This window comes from Larus michahellis, chromosome 8, assembly GCF_964199755.1.
Source record: "Larus michahellis chromosome 8, bLarMic1.1, whole genome shotgun sequence".
NCBI lineage: Eukaryota > Metazoa > Chordata > Aves > Charadriiformes > Laridae > Larus > Larus michahellis.
Genome location: NC_133903.1, coordinates 16,552,215 through 16,567,791, shown reverse-complemented (window position 1 = coordinate 16,567,791; position 15,577 = coordinate 16,552,215). Strand labels below are relative to the sequence as shown.

The following is a 15,577-nucleotide window of genomic DNA, read 5'->3' as shown; positions in this document are numbered from 1 at the left end:
TGGGGCTGGATTTTTGCCCCTCTGAGCGAGCAGAGTCGTGGGTGGGTGGTGGGACACTCTGAGTGTGCGTGCCTGGGGAGGTGGGGGGTGTGTGTGTGCACCCTTGTGCGTGCTGCGGTCATGGGAGGAGGTGGGACAGGACACCATCCAGCCCTGAGGGGTGGCCACCACCATGTGCCACCCTGCAGCCACCTCCCTGGTCCCCAAAAACCACAGGAGCCCCAGCCTTTCCCCACGGGGGCTTTATTGTCGTGTGCCCGGGGGGGACAGGAGTAGGGGGTGACCCAGCACCAGGCCGGCTGGGTGTGGGCTCCCCCCCACCCCAAGGGAGAGGAGGGTGTGGGGACGTGAGCGAGGGCTGCAGCGGGGCCAGCCTGGCCCCGGGGCTGCTGCGGGGGCGTCATATGGCTTCTCTCCTTCAGTGCTACTGCTGGCCAGGGCGTGCTGGGCAGGGGGCTCCCATGTTGGTGGGGGTCCGAGGTCCTCAGCTCTCCTCCTCGGGGACGGGGGCAGCCGCGGGGACCCTGCTCCTCTCCTCAGCGTCACCCGCCGGCAGGAGCAGGGCCGGGCTGGGGCTGGAGTGCCGCTGCTTGCGCATGAAGGGGAAGACCCTGTGGGCAGAGAGGGGTGAGCGCCGGCAGGGACCACCCCAAACCTGGGGGTCCTGCCCCTGCTCTCACCTCTTCTTGGTCTCCGGGGGGATGATGGCCTCGGCCAGGAGGTTCCTGTAGAGCTCCGACTTGAGGAACCGCGGGTAGGAGTCCTGGGCGAGCAGAGGCGTCATGGCTCCTGCCTGACCCTGCCCTGCCCTGCCCAGCCCACCCCTGCCCTCGCACACCTTCTTCATCAGCATGTAGATGTGCATCTGGGCATCGTCCATCACGTAGCGGTGGGGCGTCTTGATGCCCTCCAGCGTCCGCTCCATGGTCTTGCTGTCGATGTTCACCCAGCGCGTGGCTCCGGGGGCCAGGAACTGCCTGGGAGTCGCAGCCGGTGGCGAGTGCCCAGCCCCGCAGCGGGACGTAGCACCGTGATGGCCTGGGCCCCCCCCAAAACCCTGACCCGCCCCCCCCCCCCCCCCGCCAGCCCTCACCCTGCTGGCACTCACTGGTAGATGGAGTCCACGATCTCGGTGATGCGGGACTGCTCCCCGTAGCGCAGCTCCTCACACGCCTCCCAGAAGCTCAGGTTCTCGGCTGGGGAGGGGGACATGGCGTTGAGGATGGGGACATAGCCCCCCCAGGCCACCACAGCTGGGCCCCTGACCCAGCCAACCGTGGGGCCAAACCTCCTGGGAGGGAGGCAGCTGGTGCGATGTGGGGTGGTGGGTCCAGGGATGCTGGGACGTGGCAGTGGGTCAGGAGATGCTGGGATGTGGTGGTGGGTTTGGTGTTGCTGGGACGTGGTGGTGGGTCTGGGTGTGCGGGGATGGGAGGACGGGTTTGGGGGCGCAGGGATGGGGCCGCTCACCGCTGAACTCCTTCTTGAGGAAGTCGAGGAGTTGCGCCCGGCCCAGGGGGTCAGTGAGGAGCTCGCTGAAGTTGAACCCCCAGCGCTCCACACGCAGCTTCGTGGGGATCGGCACCCTGTGGGCGGCACCAGTGTCGGGGGAGCAGCCCAGGGCTGCCTGCATGGCCCCATCCCCTCCATTGCACCCCGGGTACTGGGGGGAGAGGTGGGGGGGGGCCTGGGTGCTGCTGGCAGACCCTGTGCGGGTGCTTACGTGGGGGCATTCATGGTCCAGTACGTGGTGTCGTCCGTGATCCAGGGGTTGCTGGGCAGGCAGCCGGACATGATGGGGTCGTGGGGCACGTACTGCTCATTGAACTTGATGTACCTGCCAGGAGCGGCGGCTGGAGGCGGTCAAGGCCACCATCCCACTGCTGCCACCGGCCCCAGCCATCACAGGGACATGGTGGGGACATGCTCGTGCTCTGCGATGACCACGGAGCCTCGGCTCTGCTCCCCACCGAGGGCGACGGCAGCGCGGGTGCTGCGCTGCCAGCAGCCGGCTGCAGGGACACGGGTGCCCCCATCACCCCAGTGGGGACCCTGCCCACGGCCAGGGCAGCCACCGGCCACTCACCCCTCGAGGCAGATGGAGGACTTCACCCTGGTCCTGGCCATGGCCTTCCTGCAGTACTCGATCTGTGGCCGGGCACATGGGGAGTGATGACGGGGTGCCCGGCAGCCCGTGTCCCTGGGAGCCGCCCCCGCCCCTCGCCCCGCTCACCTCCCGCTTGTAGTAATCCATGTTCTTGGTCTGCAAGAGATGCACGGGGCTGGGTGAGGGCATGGCAGGGCCAGGACATCGTGCCCACCAGCCCTGCCATCATCACCTTGGGCAAGGACCCATGCATCCAGACCCCCTCTCCCCACCCCGGCACCCCATGGCCCATCCCCATGGCCTCCAGCCTCATCCCCCTCCTGGCTCAGCCCGCGCAGCCTGCGGGGTGAGCCCCGGCATCCACCACCCCACCAGCATGGCCCCGTCCCTGGGTTAGCGACACTTACGTGGGCAGAGGACACGGCACACGGCGCAGAGAAGAGAAAGTGGGTGGTTAGTGAGGATGGGCTGGGGGGGCGGAACGGGACACAGACTGGGGCAGAGTTAGTGGGGTCATGACATGGGGAAGGGTCTGGCGGCGGCTGCGGGTACCCCGGGCTGCCAGGGCACCCGGCAGCACGGCCGCCCCACGGGGATTAGGGGTGGTGGGTGCACAAGGACCCCCAGCTCAGCTGGGGGTGGGGGGCGCAGGCTGGACACAGATATGTTAGCAGAGCTGGGGCTTCCCACCCTCCCCCCCCCAGCAAAAAAAATATGGGCACAGCCTGTGGGGGTGGCTGGGCACCCACCAGGGCATCCCAGCACATGGGGGTGGCTGTGCCCTGTGCCCGCTGGCAGCCCCGGGGGGTGCTGTCTCCCCCCCCCCACTCACCAGCTGGACGCGGGTGGTGTGGCGGTTCCTGCGCTCGGGCCCCTGCTCCAGCACGTTGGGGGCTCCTGGCTGCAACGACAGCACCGTGCCGGGGGCTGGCGGGACCCTCCGGCGACCCCCCCGGCCCCGCACACCGCGCCGGGGCCACGCGCGGTGCCACCACCCCGATGCTCCCTGCCAGCCCAGGGCTGCACCCGCAGCCTGGCACCCCCTTGTGCCCCCCCCCCACCCCATCCCATCCTCACCGGGGGCCGGTTGACGAGCCAGTACGCCTGCTCCTGGCAGTCGATGACGATGCGGTCGCCCTTCCGCCGCTGCTTGGCCGCCCTGCCCGTGTAAAGGCAGTGGGGTGGCGCTGGCACCCTGCCTGCCCCTGCACCCAGGGGTGCTCCCTCCAGCCTCGGTGGCTCCCCGCGGGGGGGGGCGGCGGGGCCGTGCCCGCACTCACCGCAGCTGCTCCCGCGCCTGCATCACCACGAAGTCCCACGTGTGGTTGATCCGCTTGTGCAGGAGGTTGTAGTTGTCCTGGGGAGAGGCAGCGGCGGTGTCACCTCCCGAGGTGCAGCGTGACACCCTTCCCCTCGCCTGGCGCCGCGGCCCATCACCGCTCCGGCACAGGGCGAGCCCAGACTCCTGGGTGCGCTGAGACCCAACCCAGCTCATCACAGGTGTGAGGAGGGCACCACTCACCTTCTCGTGCTCGATCAGGTCGCCCTGCTTGCGGATGTTCTTCTTGGCCAGGTAAATGGCTGCAAGAGGAGTGGCGGCACCTCAGGGGGAGCCAGGAAGGGGCTGCAGCTAGCGGCACGGTGGCACCTACCGTAGTCCAGCTCCGTGGCTGGCCACTTGGTGCTGGTCCAGAAATAGGGGGTCTGCGGGGGCAGGGGGGAGAGGCTGAGGCACAGTGCCGTGGGGTGCCACGGTGCCGGGCCGGGGGGGCCCCGAGGCTGTGGGGGTGCCCGTGCTGCTGGCAGGGCCGTACCTGGAATCGGTATGGCGACTCGTCCGCCCGCAGCACCAGGCTGCGGGGGTCTTTGAGGGGGTAGATGTAGCCGTGCTTCACGATGAGGTTGCCGAGGTGCAGTGACTCTGGGGGAGCGGGAATGGGGGGGCTGCATGGCGGCTCAGCAGCCCTGGACACCCCGGCCCCGCGGTGCCACTCGCCTGCTCCGGGGCACTCACCCTCCTCGGAGATGCCGTACTTCTGGATGAGCCACTCCACGATGTCATTCCCTGGGGACCGAGGCAACATTAGTGGGGTTTGATGGGGTCCCCCAAACCGGGCACAGGGAGGTTGCCGGGATGGGGCGCCCTGGCACGGCACGGCGGGTGCTGAGGGGGTCATGCAGGGTGACGGGGGCCCTGCCAAGGACGTGCTGGGCCGCCTGCCCCAGCAAGCGCCCGCCCCACTCAGCCGATGCATAATTGATCCCAGCTGCAGCGCGGAGCACCGGCGGGTGCGGGGAGGCGAGTGGCGCGGGGGGCCACCACGCTGGGTGGTGGGTGCAGCACCGGGGACACCCCGGGGAGCACCCGCACACCTCCCTCACCCCTCCGTGCACCTCGCGGGGACCCACCTGTCATGGCATGGGGGATGACGGTGATGAGCAGGCGCTGGTTCCTCATCTTGATGCCCATGTCGGGGTCCTGCATGCTGACAATCATCCGCTCCATCTGCCGGGCAAGCACCTGCCACGCTCAGCCCCCCAGCCCAGGGGCACTGGGCACAGCCTGGCACCCCCCCCCCCCCGGACCTGGAGCACCCTGTGCCCGGCCTGGGGACAACCTGGCACCCCACAGCTGGCCCTGGTTCACCCTGTGCCCATTCTGGGGACAGCCTGGCCACCCTTGCTCCGACCCAGGGCACCCTGTGCCCACTCTGGGGACAGCCTGGTGCCCCACAGCCAGACCTGGGTCACCCTGTAGCTGTTCTGGGGACAGCCTGGCCACCGCTGCCCTGACCCAGGGCACCCTGTGCTCACTCTGGGGACAGCCTGGTGCCCTGCAGCCAGACCTGGGGCACCCAGCAGCCAGGGGAGCGTGCGATGCTGGAGGTGCGGGCACCCAGCCTCCCGGCATCCCTGGGCCGGGAACCGCCGGTTTTGGGGACGGAGCTCTGCGGGGGCTGTAGCATCCCCCGGGCTGGGGCTGACCCTGCGGCTGCGGGGCGCTGCCCGTGGGTGTCCCCGCCTGGGGCGGTGCCCGGGGCCCCGCGGCGGGGCCGGGGCCGGGGTGGTGCCCGCTGTCCCGCGGTGCAGGAGACAGTGCTGGTACTCGGTCCCCGGCCATCCCGACGCCCGGTCCCCGATGCCCGCCGTGCCCGGTGCAGTGCCGGTGCCCGGTCCCCGCCATGCCCTGTCCCCACGGTGCCGATGCCCGATCCCCGCGGTGCGAGCGCCCGGTCCCCGTGGTACCCGGTCCCCACGGTACCCGGTCCCCACGGTGCGCGGTGCGGTGTCCGGCGCGGTGCCCGCTCCCCGTGGGGCCGGTGCCGGGGCCGGTGCCGTCTCACCTTGCGCAGACAGGGCATCTGGAGGCGGGGGTGCCGGCCGCGGGGGCCGCCGATGGTCATCGCGGGTGCGCGCCCCGCTCCGCGCCGCCCGGCCCCGCCCCGCCCCTGCCACGCCCGGCCCCGCCCCCGGCCCCGCCCCGCCTCGCGCCAACCCCCCCGCACCCGCCGCCGTCGGCGCCGGGCTCCCCGACGGGCACCCCGGGGCCGGGACCGTCCCCCACTTCCGACGACGGGACCCCCCGGACCGTCCCGCCGGGACCCGGTCCCCCGCACTCCGCACCCCGCAGCGCCCGGGGCCGCCGCTCTGCCGGCCGCGTCGGGGCGGGGGGTGCCCGGTCTGAGCCGGTGGGCTGCCGGGTGTAGGGGCGGGAAACGCTGTGGCTGTTGGAAGGGCTGTGCGGGCAGGGTGCGGGCAGGGTGCCGGCAATACAGGCAGGGCACGGGCAGGGTGCGGGCAGTGCGAGGGGAAGCGCGGGCAGCGCTCCCAGGGTGGGTGCAGCATGCGGGGGGTGCAGGCAGGGTGCGGGCAGCGCACTGAGGGTGCAGGCAGGGTGCGGGCAGTGCATTTAGGGTGCAGGCAGGGTGCTGTGGGGTGCAGGCAGCACATTCAGGGCACAGGCAGGGTGCTTTCAGGATACAGGCAGGGTGCAGGCAGTGCTTTGAGGGTACAGGCAGGCTGCTTGCGGGATGCAGACTATGCTTTCGGGGTGCAGGCAGTGCAATGAGGGTGCAGGCAGGCTGCTTGTGGGTGCAGGCTGCTTGCGGGGTGCAGGCAGGGGTGTAGGCAGTGCTTTCGGGGTGCGGGCAGTGCATTGAGGATGCAGGCAGGATGCTTGCGGGGTGCAGGCTGCTTGCGGGGTGCAGGCAGGGGCAGGCAGCGCTTTCGGGGGGCAGGCAGGCTGCTTGCAGGGCGCGGGCAGCGCGGCCAAGCTGTTGTCAGGGTGCGAGGGCTGTGGGCAAGGGGCGGGCAGGGTGCGGGCAGGGCGGGCAGCGCGGGCGGGCGGTGCGCGGGCGCGCAGGGCGGATGAGCTCACTGCAGTCTCGCCGCCCATGAGCGGCGGGGCTGGAGCCGCCGAGGGGCGGGGGCGGGCGGGGGCGGGCAGCGGAGCCGCCGCGTCTGCGGGAGCCGCCGCCGCCGCCCCGCCGGGCCGCGCCGGGCAGCGCAGCGGGGAGCGCCGGGGGAGCGGAGCGGAGCGGCCGGTACCGCCGAGCAGCGGCGGCGGCGGGCGGGAGGAGCGCGGCCGCGGGGGCCCCCGGCGGAGCCCGCCGACACCGGCAGAGCCGCGCCCCGGGCCCCGGCAGCCGCCGCCCCGCCCGGCCCCGGGGGCGCCGGGCCCGGGCGGCCCGGCCATGCTCGGGCTGGATGTGTGCGAGGCCGGCGGGCAGCTGCTGGAGCTGCTCTGGCTGGCGCTCTGCTACCGAGGTGAGGGGCGGCGGGCCCGGGGAGCGCGGCCCCGCGGCGGGGAGGGCATCGCCCCGGTGCCCCCGGGGTGGGCATCGTCTGGGGGCGGCGGGGTGGGCATCGCCCCGGGTCGGGGAGCATCGCCCCGGGTCCCCCAACAAGGGGAACATCCCCCCCGGCACCGGGTGTGTTCAGCAGTGAGCGTCACCCCAGGCCCTGGGGGACCGGAGCATCCTGCAGGGGCGGGGGACCACCCAGCTGCACCTCCGCCACCTCGCAGCCTGGCATGTGGCACCCAGCACCCCCCACACTGTCCTGGCACCCCTGGGCGGGGGCATCCCCGGGCTGGGAGCCAGCATGGCCGGGTGCCGCACGCTGCTGTGACGGCCGGGTGCCCCGGGGTGCAGGGCCTCTGCCTTTGCTGGGGTCCCAGAGGTGCAGCGGGGCCACCACTCTGCGCCCCGGTCACCACCGCTGCCCTGGGGACCCTCCCACAGCTGGCCCTGCAGCCCTGGGGGGCTGAGTGCCCCAGCCTGTTGTCCCCAGCATGTCCCCAAGGGTTGGGGTTCCCAGGGGCTTTGGGGAGCTCAGTGCTTGCAGCCAGAAGGGTGACAGGCACTGGGGGGGGAAGAAATGCAGCAGGCAGGGCAGAGTCAGGGGCCATGGGGACATCGCCTGCCCTTGTGCCCCCCCCTCGTCAGCCTGGCATCCACCGGAGCCACCATTTGCCCCAGAGCTGTTTTTTTTCCCTGCAGCCGCTGGTGGTTTGGGGTGGGAGATGGGGCTGGTGGCTGCCCAGAGGGGTTAGAGGAGGTTGCAGGGTGGTGACAAGGTCCTCTCCGGGTGACGGGGTATGAAGGCCCCCGGCGGGCTGCGGGGGGCTGCAAGCACCCCCCAGACTTTGCACACCACGTAGGCACCAGCTCGTCTTGCTCCATGACCGTGCGGAAATGCAGCCAGCGGCAACGCCTCGGGTCTCATCTGTGCCACCAGGCCCTGGGGACACAGAGCCTGGTGGCGTCACCACAGCCCTGAGCAGGGTGACAACTCGGCTGCCCCACAGGGGATTGTCCACATCCATCCGTGATATGTCCCAGCTCAGCCACCCCCTGCCCACCAATGCCTGCGTGTCACAGGGTGGGGGGTGTCCCCTGGGGTGTCCCCGGGGCGGCGGGACTGCCACTGCCTGTCCTCCACAGACATCATGGCTGACAAGGAGGGGGTGACGCTGTCACTGGAGGAGGAGGAGGATGCCGATGTGGCCCTGGCGTACAAGACGCCGGAGAAGAAGAGCCTGCGGGAGATCCAGGAGCTGGACCCGGGGGATGAGAGCCTGCGGAAGTACAAGCAGGCGCTGCTGGGTGCCATCCCTGCCGCCGTGGGTAAGGCCGGGGGGTGCCCGCTGGGACCAGGCACCCCAGCACCCCACCATCTGGGCTAGGGGATGCAGCCTCTGCAGATGCAGGGAGCGCAGGCGTCCCCAGCTCCTGTGGGACGTCCCCAGCAGGGAGAGCAGGCCCTGGCTGGCATCGCCTGTGGGTGCTGCCTGTGCCCCCCGCCTGCGCGGAGACCCCGGCATCCCCCTCGCCGACACCGTAAGGGCTGCCCGGGGACCCCGGTTGCCTTGGTTACGGGATCACCGCTGCAGTTTCCATAGGAACGGTTACAAGGAACCGGGAAATTCATTGGGATGACACAGACGGAGTGAGCAGCTGCGGGGGCCCGGGGTGGCTGTGGGTGCCCAGATGGTACCCCCCACTCCCCGTGGCACCCCCGGCAACCACCCCAGCCTGCTGCTGCCCTCGGTGTCTGGGTGGTGGGTGCATGACAGCGGGGGGGGGGGGGAGGTGTGCAAGGTCGTGAGGTGGGTGCACATCAGCGGGGTGCAAATTGGTGGGGTGCATGATGGTGTGCGTGCAGGCTGATGGGGGGGCGGGTTGGGCTGGTGGGGGGTGCAAGCTGCTGATGGGGGGCAGGTTGGGCTGTTGAGGTGCAATTCAGCTCCTAAACACCCCCACCATGAGCACGGTGGCCCTTCATGCCATTATTGGGGGGGGGCGCTGGGCAGCCCCCAGGTGCCGGTGGGCTGGGTGCAGGTGGGTAAGGTCTGTGCCCTGCTGCTTGTCCCTAGATGCCAGCGTGCCCAACGTGCAGGTGACGAGGCTCACCCTGATGTGTGAGCAGGCATCAGGGCCCATCACCATGGACTTGACAGGTGAGCAGTGGGGGCACCCCTGGGAGGAGGAGGAGGAGGAGGAGGAGGACAGGAGGAGGAGAAAGGGGTGCCAAGCTCACGGGCCGTCTCCCCGCGCAGGAGACCTGGAGGTGCTGCGGGGCCGAGCCTTCGTGCTGAAGGAGGGGGTGGACTACAGGGTGAAGGTGTCCTTCAAGGTGAGGCGAGTGCATGATTCCCTGCGCCCACTGGCTGGCAGGAGACCCTGCCTGGAGTCCTCACTCCCTGGGGTCCCTGCTGCCCTGTGTCCCTGCCCTCACATCCTGGGGTCCCTGTCCCATGGGGTCCCTGCTCCTTATGGACCCCTTTTCCCATGTGTCCCTGCCCCATGGGGTCCCTGATGCCACCCATGGGTTCCCTGCCACCCGGTGTCCGTGCTGCCTTGGGGTGTCTGCTCCCCACCTCTCACCTCATAGTGTCCCTGCCCTCCTGGGGGGGTCCCTGCCCTCCTGGGTCCCGGCCACCCTGGGAGTCCTTGCTGCCCCCAACATCACTGCCACCTCAGGGTGCCTGTCACCCCAGGGTCCTTGCCCCACTTGAGGGTCCTTGACACCCCAGGGTCCCTGCCCCTCTTGGCAGTCCTGTCCGCATTGGGTCCCTGTCTTTCCCAGGGGGTCCCAGGGGGTCCCTGCCACCCCGGGGTCCCTGCCCCTCTTGGGATTCCCAGCCACATTGGGTCCCTGCCTTTTCCCAGGGTTCCCCAGGTGTCCCTGCCATCCCAGGGTCCCTGCCCCTCTTGGGTGTCCCTGCCACTCTTGATGCTGCTCAGTCCTGCCCAAGAACCTGGATCCTGGCTGGGGGGGCTCCAGGATGGGGTTTTAATGGTGGATGCCCCCCCCCCTCCCCCAAGGCCAGGGGTCCCCAGGGCGGGTGGCACCAAGCCGTGGAGCAGCACCCATGGCGTCCCTGCCCTCTGCCCACAGGTGAACAGGGAGATCGTCTGCGGGCTGCGGTGCCTGCACCTCACCTACCGCCGGGGCCGGCCCGGTGAGTGGGGCCGGGGGGGCCGGGGGTGGTGGCTGGGGGCAGGGGGAGGTCTGTGCCACCCTGTCCCCACTCACCTGTCCTCCCTCTACCCATCTCGCCCAGTGGACCGCGACGTCTTCATGGTGGGCAGCTACGCGCCGCGGGCCGAGGAGTACGAGGTGGTGACGCCGGCGGAGGAGGCGCCGCGGGGCTGGCTGGCACGGGGCTCCTACCGCGTCCGCTCTTTCGTCACCGACGACGACAAGACGGAGCATCTCTCCTGGGAGTGGGGCCTCTGCATAAAGAAGGCCTGGGAGGACTGACCCCCCCACACCCCCCGCCCCCAACCCGCACCCCGGTGTCCCCCCCGCCAGCTCGGGGACGTGGTGCCCACCAGCCCAGGGGACACCTTGCCAGCACCGCTGCCCTCGCCCCCGTCCTGTGAAGGGTGTGTGTGTGGGGGGTCCCTTAGCGAGCGGGTGCCCACGGTCGTGGTCTTCGCAACCAAAGTTATTTTTAATTGCTGTTTTTTTTTTAAATACCAACGCCTGCCTGGTCCCCGTGGTGTCCCCATCGCTGGGGCCGTGACACCACTGTGCCCGGCCGCCCGCCCAGTCGCAGGCTGTGCTCTTCCATCGCCATTAAACCCTACAGACTGGTCTCTTACTGGTGTGTCCGCGCCCCCATCACCTCTGCCCGTCCCCCCCCGCCATTGGCAGGGCCAGGTTCCCCCACGGGGACGGGCGGCTGGAAAACAGCCACCTGGTCCCGCTGCCTTATCGGCAGTGCCGGGCAGCCAGTAGCGGAGGGCCACGAGCCCCAGGGGACCGGCACCACCCGCCCTGTGGCCCTTATCTGGGTCCTTCCCCCCCCAACCCCGGGCACTGGATCTGTTGGTGGCACCATGCGGGGCTGCGGGGGACGGCTGGTTTGGGTGCTGGTGCTGGTGCTGTCGCTGGCCTGGCTGGGGCTGGCGGTGGGGGGCGAGGAGGAGGATGGGGAAGTGGTGGCGGAGGAGGAGGAGGAGGGGGATGATGAAGTGCTCTCGGACGAGCTCAAGGAGGAAGATGGTGTCCTGGTGCTCCACGAGCACAACTTCGCCCGTGCCCTGAGCGAGCATCAGCTGCTGCTGGTGGAGTTCTGTGAGTCCTCTGAGGAGGAGCCCCTGCTGCAGGCAGGGGTACGGGCAGGGGTACGGGCAGGGGTGTGGGTGCAGAAGGGGGCACAGCGTGTGTGTGGGGGGCGGTGGGCAGGGACAGGGGTACAGCAGGGGCAAAGGTGTGGGTCAGAGGGGCAGGGGCACAGGACATGGTGTGTGAGAGGGTAAGGGAACGGGGCATGGGACATGGGGGCAGGGACCTGGGGCAGGCGCTTGGGGCATGGTATGGGGGCAGGGACATGGGACAGGGACAGGGGCATGGGGCAGGGACACAGGGCATAGGCACGGGGTACGGAATGTGTAGCAGGGACATGGGACAGGGCAGGGGACAGGAGGCAGGGACACAAGGTGAAGGGGGTGGGACACAGGCCACGGTGCAGGGGACAGGGACATGGGGCAGAGGGTTCAGACATGGGACAGGGACATGGGGCAGAGGGTTCAGACATGGGACAAGGCCACAGGGCAGAGGCATGGGGCGAGGGACGTGCAGCAGGGACATGGGACTGGGGACATGAGGCAGGGACACAAGGTGAAGGGGGGTGGACATGGTGCAGGGGACAGGGACATGGGGCAGGGGCTTCGGACATGGGACAGGGCAGGAGACACGAGGCAGGGACACAAGGTGAAGGGGGTGGGACATGGTGCAGGGGACCGGGACAGAGACATGGGGCAGGGGCTTGGGACATGGGACAGGGACATGGGGCAGGGCCACAGGGCAGAGACATGGGGCAGGGGACATTTATCAGGGACAAGTGACAAGGCAGGGGACATGAGGCAGCGACACAAGGTGAGGGGGTGGGACATGGACCACAGTGCAGGGGACAGGGACACGGGGCAGAGGCTTGGGACAAGAGTCAGGGACACGAGGTGAAAGGGGTGGGACATGGGCCACAGTGCAGGGGACAGGGGCATGAGCTGGAGTCCACCAGGCTCATGCAGCCATTATGTGCCCCAGCCACCCGCTGAGCCTGGGGGCACCCAAAAGTCCGTCCAGGGCTGTCCCTGCCCCTCACGCTGTCCCCTGCCCGCAGATGCGCCGTGGTGCGGGCACTGCCAGCGGCTGGCCCCCGCCTTCGCCCAGGCGGCCGCTGCGCTGAGGGACGAGTCCAGCCCGGCGCGGCTGGGCAAGGTGGATGCCACGGCGCAGACGGCCCTGGCCAGCGAGTTCGGCATCACCTCCTACCCCACGCTCAAGCTTTTCCGTGATGGCAACCGCACCCACCCCCTCGCCTACACCGGTAGGACCATGGCAACCGCCAAGGGGGACACTGGGACAGGCTGGGACACAGGGTTGGGTGGCAGGAGGTGGCGGTGAGAGGGGTGGCAATGTCTGGACAGTGAGTGGGGTGGCAGTGTGGTGATGGTGACAGCAGGCAGTGTCACAGTGTGATGGTGCCTGGGTGACCGGCGGTGATGGCAGCGACGTGGCAGCCTGGTGATGGCAGGCGGGTGTCTCGGTGGGGGGTGGCAGCCTGGCGAGGGGTGGCCGGGGTGACGGCAGGGGCCCTGCTCTGCGTGGCAGGCCACATGGACGCCAAGGGCATCGTGCGCTGGATGGAGCGTCGGGCCGGCCCCAGCGCCACGCTGCTGCAGGACGCCGACACCGCCGCCGCCTTCGTTGGCTCCCAGGATGTGGTGGTCGTCGGCTTCTTCAAGGTGGGCTGGGGCGGGCGGGGGGTGGGATGTGGATCAGGGCTGTGGCTGTGGCCGTGGCCACTCACGGGGTGGCCACGCAGGACCTGGAGAGCGAGGCAGCCCAGGTGTTTTATGAGGTGGCCGGCGAGGTGGTGGACATGACGTTTGGCGTGGCCGAGGCGGCTGAGGTCTTCGAGGCGTACGGGCTGTCAGCTGACACCGTCTGCCTCTTCAAGAAGGTGAGGGGGTGGCAGGGGGTGGCGGGGCCGTCCTGTCCCCTCACAGCCCTCACAGTCCCTCGCCCCAACAGTTTGATGAGGGACGGACAGACTTCCCCGTGGACCCGGCGCGGGGGCTGGATGCGGCCGAGCTCACCCAGCTGCTCCGCGTCCACAGGCTGGAGCTGGTGATGGAGTTCACCAATGAGGTATGGCCCATCCCCATCCCCATCCCCACCAGGGTCATGGCCCCCCAGCCCTCACCCTCCTCCTCCTCCCCAGACCTCCGACCACATCTTCGGTGCCAAGATCCCCCACCACATGCTGCTATTCCTCAACAAGTCGTCATCCGGGCAGCTGGCGCTGCGGGATGGCTTCCGGGTGGCCGCTGGCACCTTCCGGGGCAAGGTGAGGAGGTCCCATGGTGGGGACATGGTGGGTGTGACCATGGCGCATCCCGAGCTTCAGTGTCACCCATCCCCTGCCCAGGTGCTCTTCGTGGTGGTGGACGTGGCTGGGTATGGTGCTGATGTCCTGCCCTTCTTCGGCCTGACACCCGCTGATGCCCCTACCCTGCGCCTAGTCAAGATGGAGAACAACCGCAAGTACCAGATGGACCAGGACGTCTTCTCAGACACGGCCATACGCACCTTCGTCCAGGGGGTGCTGGATGGCAAGGTGAAGGTGAGGGATGTGGCACCGTGCCAGCCAGCACCAAGGATGCCTCTCCGTGGTGAGCGGTGGGCTGTTAATTCTGAAGCCTAATCATGGCAGTCATGCGGTGAACACCAGCTGCCTGCTTGCTGATGCTTGTGCTGCCAGGCCTGAGGATTTGGGGGGAGGAGGGTGTTATGGAAAAGGAGGCAGGAGAACATCAGTGTGGAGACACATAGAGCTGGGATGGTGGCAGAGGGCAAGAGGTGGTCCGAAAGGCAGCAGAGGAGCACCCCTGGCTGCAGACTGGGGGCCCCCGTCCCTGTCCTGCCCTGTCCCCTGAGTGCCTGAGTCCCACGGGGGCCCTGACACCGCTCAACACATGCTGTGGCTGTCCCGGCTGTCCCCACAGCCCCGCCTGCTGAGCGCGGAGCCCCCTGAGGACTGGGACACACGGCCCGTTAAAGTCCTGGTGGGGAAGACCTTCGAGCAGGTGGCCTACGACGAGACCAAGAACGTCTTTGTCAAGTTCTGTAAGTGCTGGGGCCACCCGTGGCCCTCCCCGAGCTCTGCCATGGGGCTCAGCGCCCTGCCACAGCAGCCCCCAGCCCCGTCCCTGACCCTTCGCCCCGGGGACGCTGCACCCCGACCCCGGCAGAGCCCCGGTCCCCTGGCTTGTCCCCTGGCACCGCGCCCATCCTGCAGATGCCCCGTGGTGCTCCCACTGCCAGGCGATGGCGGCTGCCTGGGAGGAGCTGGGCGAGCGCTACAAGGACCGCGAGGACATCGTCATCGCTGAGCTGGACGCCACAGCCAACGAGCTGGAGAACATCACCATCCACGGCTTCCCCACCCTGCACTACTTCCCTGCGGGGCCGGGCAGGAAGGTCAGTGGGGGCACCCGGGGGCACCCTGGCTCGGCCAGCACCCGGCGGATGGGGTGACCCCTCATGTCCCTTCCATCCCCTGGCTCCAGATGGTTGAGTACAAAAGCAACCGGGATGTGGAGACCTTCTCCAAGTTCCTGGAAAATGGGGGGACGCTGCCCGAGGAGCCGCCTGCGGTGAGTGAGCCCCCCCCAGACCCCAGGGCTGGGGACCCCCACCCAGGCCAGGGCAGCCCCCAGCCTTCACTGGTCAAGGGGACGGGTCCTGCGGGATGGGGACGGGGACCCGCAGGGGGTGTCCATGCCTCACTGCTGTCTTCTCCAGGTGCCCAAGACCCCCGAGAACAGCACGGGGCGGGAGGAGCCGAGTCCGCTCGGGACGGCGGAGTCCCGGGATGAGCTGTGAGCCCCATCCCACTCCGGCGCATGTGATAAATGTCCTGGAAATGATGTGGGCTCTGGTCTGTGTCTGCGGCCCCCCCCTCCCACGTCTTGGGGAGTGCCCGCGTGTCTTGGGGATGCAGAGCCCCCCCGACAGCTGAACCTGGGGGGTCTCCCAGTGACATAGGGTGGCCGAGGCCACAGAGGACATGGCCCTGCGAGGAGCTCGGTGCTCTCCACGCTGGCCCTTGTGCTGGGCTGCCAGGGGGGACCAGCTGGGAGTCTCCCCATCCTGGCTCCCAGGCAGCGCCCCCCACCTCAGGCCTGGGCTCCACAATCATGTACCTGCCCCAGGAGCTGCCGTCACAGCGGGGGACGACAAGAGCCCAACGTGGTGCTCTAAAGGCTCCTCTTAAGCCTGGCTCGCAGCCTCCGGGGCCCCCCAGCATCCCCCAAAACCCCCAGCACCGTCCCCTCTCGCTGGGCCAGCTGCTCCCAGACCCTGGGCGATTCCCACGGGGGAATGGTCCACGCCATGGTCCCCCAGGGCCAGGACGTGCCCAGCCACCCCTCAAGGGAGCCCCACGTCCCC

The 15,577-nt window shown here is 69.5% G+C and overlaps 3 protein-coding genes across 9 annotated transcripts; 2 read left to right on the top strand and 1 right to left on the bottom strand.

The window, feature by feature from the left end:
- Positions 1 to 224: 224 nt before the first annotated feature.
- On the bottom strand, positions 225 to 5,682 carry RGS11 (regulator of G protein signaling 11). 6 transcript variants are annotated; one of them, XM_074597308.1, is made up of 17 exons: positions 5,452 to 5,581; positions 4,517 to 4,613; positions 4,122 to 4,172; positions 3,922 to 4,028; positions 3,760 to 3,811; positions 3,630 to 3,688; positions 3,388 to 3,464; positions 3,185 to 3,266; positions 2,940 to 3,008; positions 2,234 to 2,263; positions 2,087 to 2,148; positions 1,724 to 1,837; positions 1,471 to 1,586; positions 1,109 to 1,196; positions 839 to 977; positions 681 to 763; positions 225 to 611 (listed from the first exon to the last, which is right to left on the bottom strand). In XM_074597308.1, exons 1-17 carry the CDS (start codon positions 5,509 to 5,511, stop codon positions 485 to 487), a joined length of 1,413 nt encoding a protein of 470 aa, XP_074453409.1. In that variant the 5' UTR covers positions 5,512 to 5,581; the 3' UTR covers positions 225 to 484. The 6 variants fall into 6 exon arrangements, with proteins under 6 accessions (XP_074453409.1, XP_074453412.1, XP_074453414.1 ...); XM_074597311.1 differs by lacking the exon at positions 5,452 to 5,581 and adding an exon at positions 5,614 to 5,682 and having other exon boundaries at positions 231 to 611; XM_074597313.1 differs by having other exon boundaries at positions 231 to 611; positions 3,922 to 4,051; positions 4,118 to 4,172.
- Positions 5,683 to 6,522: 840 nt separating this feature from the next.
- On the top strand, positions 6,523 to 10,718 carry ARHGDIG (Rho GDP dissociation inhibitor gamma). Of its 2 annotated transcripts, XM_074598424.1 has the most exons (6): positions 6,530 to 6,874; positions 8,053 to 8,235; positions 8,985 to 9,068; positions 9,168 to 9,244; positions 10,010 to 10,073; positions 10,176 to 10,718. In XM_074598424.1, the coding sequence occupies exons 1-6, from the start codon at positions 6,802 to 6,804 to the stop codon at positions 10,373 to 10,375; spliced, it is 681 nt and encodes a 226-aa protein (XP_074454525.1). In that variant the 5' UTR covers positions 6,530 to 6,801; the 3' UTR covers positions 10,376 to 10,718. The 2 variants fall into 2 exon arrangements, with proteins under 2 accessions (XP_074454524.1, XP_074454525.1); XM_074598423.1 differs by having other exon boundaries at positions 6,523 to 6,874; positions 8,985 to 9,244.
- A 238-nt stretch (positions 10,719 to 10,956) lies between these two features.
- PDIA2 (protein disulfide isomerase family A member 2) lies at positions 10,957 to 15,010 on the top strand. Its single transcript, XM_074598422.1, has 11 exons — positions 10,957 to 11,194; positions 12,243 to 12,449; positions 12,734 to 12,867; positions 12,948 to 13,085; positions 13,157 to 13,273; positions 13,347 to 13,472; positions 13,554 to 13,748; positions 14,131 to 14,251; positions 14,424 to 14,605; positions 14,695 to 14,781; positions 14,930 to 15,010. Exons 1-11 carry the CDS (start codon positions 10,957 to 10,959, stop codon positions 15,008 to 15,010), a joined length of 1,626 nt encoding a protein of 541 aa, XP_074454523.1.
- Positions 15,011 to 15,577: the final 567 nt, after the last annotated feature.

Excerpts from the sequence above, each read along its gene's own strand:
- RGS11 (XM_074597313.1), bottom strand. The coding sequence starts at position 5,511 with ATGACCATCGGCGGCCCCCGCGGCCGGCACCCCCGCCTCCAGATGCCC. Across the intron at positions 4,173-4,516 it reads CATCCCCCATGCCATGACAG|GGAATGACATCGTGGAGTGG; the intron begins GTGGGTCCCCGC and ends CTCGGTCCCCAG. Across the intron at positions 3,009-3,184 it reads GGCTCGTCAACCGGCCCCCG|CCAGGAGCCCCCAACGTGCT; the intron begins GTGAGGATGGGA and ends CTGTCGTTGCAG.
- ARHGDIG (XM_074598423.1), top strand. The coding sequence starts at position 6,802 with ATGCTCGGGCTGGATGTGTGCGAGGCCGGCGGGCAGCTGCTGGAGCTG. Across the intron at positions 8,236-8,984 it reads TGCCATCCCTGCCGCCGTGG|ATGCCAGCGTGCCCAACGTG; the intron begins GTAAGGCCGGGG and ends GCTTGTCCCTAG. Across the intron at positions 9,245-10,009 it reads GGGTGAAGGTGTCCTTCAAG|GTGAACAGGGAGATCGTCTG; the intron begins GTGAGGCGAGTG and ends CTCTGCCCACAG.
- PDIA2 (XM_074598422.1), top strand. The coding sequence starts at position 10,957 with ATGCGGGGCTGCGGGGGACGGCTGGTTTGGGTGCTGGTGCTGGTGCTG. Across the intron at positions 13,086-13,156 it reads CCGTCTGCCTCTTCAAGAAG|TTTGATGAGGGACGGACAGA; the intron begins GTGAGGGGGTGG and ends TCGCCCCAACAG. Across the intron at positions 14,252-14,423 it reads GAACGTCTTTGTCAAGTTCT|ATGCCCCGTGGTGCTCCCAC; the intron begins GTAAGTGCTGGG and ends CCCATCCTGCAG.